The 1,657-nt window shown below is 40.4% G+C and overlaps 1 protein-coding gene across 1 annotated transcript in view; it reads right to left on the bottom strand.

Annotated features, from left to right (window-relative positions):
* The window catches only part of LOC107095581 (protein Shroom3-like), an 85,492-nt gene that overhangs the window by 30,127 nt on the left and 53,708 nt on the right, over nucleotides 1-1,657 (bottom strand). The window contains exon 4 of the mRNA XM_015391731.1: nucleotides 1,183-1,308. Within this exon, the coding sequence (XP_015247217.1) occupies nucleotides 1,183-1,308 (126 nt within the window). The remainder of the gene's footprint in view (nucleotides 1-1,182; nucleotides 1,309-1,657) is intronic.

Below are 1,657 nucleotides of genomic sequence, written 5' to 3'. Positions count from 1 at the left end.
AAGAAGTTTTTGAGGAAGAAGAAGAAGTAGTATTCTTATTTTTTTTTTAGACTTTAGAAACTCAGAAGCTGATCAAATATCGGGTTAAATATCGGTGGGGTGGCCGATGTCCGATATTCAGTTTTAAGGCTGATACCGATAGGGGGCCGATTATATCGTGCATCCCTAATGTAAACAGTTTAATGGGGCCCCCAGAAACTTGGATCAAAACTACTAAAGCCGACGTAGAAGTTCCTCTTTGACTCGCATCAAGATTTCATCTTTTTTAGACGCTGCGGATCAGCGGTCCTAAAGTACCATAGATCTGCATGTATTAGACGTCTCTCTGCTGCAGCACAACTGCTTCGAGTGTTAGCAGCCGTTAATCATCCTTTCAGATGAGGCAGCTGTTTGGCACCAAGGAGGCACCGATAACTCAAGCACTGCTGTAGATGCTGAGAATAACGGTGTTTAAGGTTGAAACCGATCATGGCTGAAAGGCTTGAACTGAAGTCGGTCACCATGAGCCTTCAGATAGCAGCATTTCCTGCTGGTTAAACAGACCAGACAGAATCCTGTCTATTCCAGATCTGTGATTTATAAAAAAGCCGACATCGCTGCCTTTTGTTCCAACAAATACCAACATTTCCAATAAAGGCTGCGGGTGGAAACAGGTGGGTTTGGCTTTATACGCATTTCTGATGTGACTTATTTATAGTGAAAAGTATGGAAGCCAGTTTCTGCCACTGTAAAAAAAAAAAAAAAAAAAATCTCATTATATTGAGATACTGTCATTATAATGAGATTTTTTTTTTTCTTTTTTTTACAGAGTGGCAGAAATGGGCTTCCATAGAAAAGCAAAGAAAAAATAATTACTAAAAAATATGATAAAATATGACTAGATATGCAACTTAGTCGAAACAAAAAATAATCTTAATTAAATATTTGAAGCTCAAACAAACTGGTCAAAAAATAATTTTACAAAACCTCCCGTCCACACCAGACATTTACCAAACAATCTACCGACACATTATCTAAACAATTCCAAATATAAAAATAAATTACAAATTTTGGTTCTTAATTAACTTAAGTATAGTGTAGCTACCAGAAGAAGAGAACTGGATTGGTAGAAATTACAAAAAATTTGCATAAATGTCCAGAACAGCTAATAATGAGCAGATCCCTCCCCCTCCATCCACCCACCTGCTGGGGTAGCTCTGGTGCCAGGAGGAGCTCACCGAGTCCACCATCCCCTGGTCCAGGTCCAGGTGACCTTCGCTGAGCTTCGTGGAGTGCCAGGAATGAGGGCGAGACGCCTGCTCACTGCGTCTGTAAAGGAAAAACGGAGCGAAGGGTTCAAACATGGACGCCACTGGATTTATGGCGCATTTAGGCTACAGCCGACTGATTTCTGCTATTTTCATTTGGATGAAATAATAGCTGCATGAATCATGACAGCAGACAAGATAGAGGAGAGCAGGAGGCGGGGTTACCAATCTACTCGCTCTGGAGAGCAGAGTTCGCTGCTTTTAGATGGTGTCTCCAAAGTCTCCAGTAGCAGAAAAAAGTCGCTAATATATAAATATAAAAAAATATAACTGTGGATGTCTTGGGGACAGTGATTGGCCTCCATGTTCTGAATGCTGGCGTAAAGAATAAATTAAGAACAGTTTAGTTG

This window comes from Cyprinodon variegatus, unplaced genomic scaffold (genome assembly GCF_000732505.1).
Source record: "Cyprinodon variegatus isolate N-32 unplaced genomic scaffold, C_variegatus-1.0 Scaffold558, whole genome shotgun sequence".
NCBI lineage: Eukaryota > Metazoa > Chordata > Actinopteri > Cyprinodontiformes > Cyprinodontidae > Cyprinodon > Cyprinodon variegatus.
The sequence above is the reverse complement of the archived record's forward strand: the minus strand, read 5'-3'. Positions and strand labels throughout refer to the sequence as shown.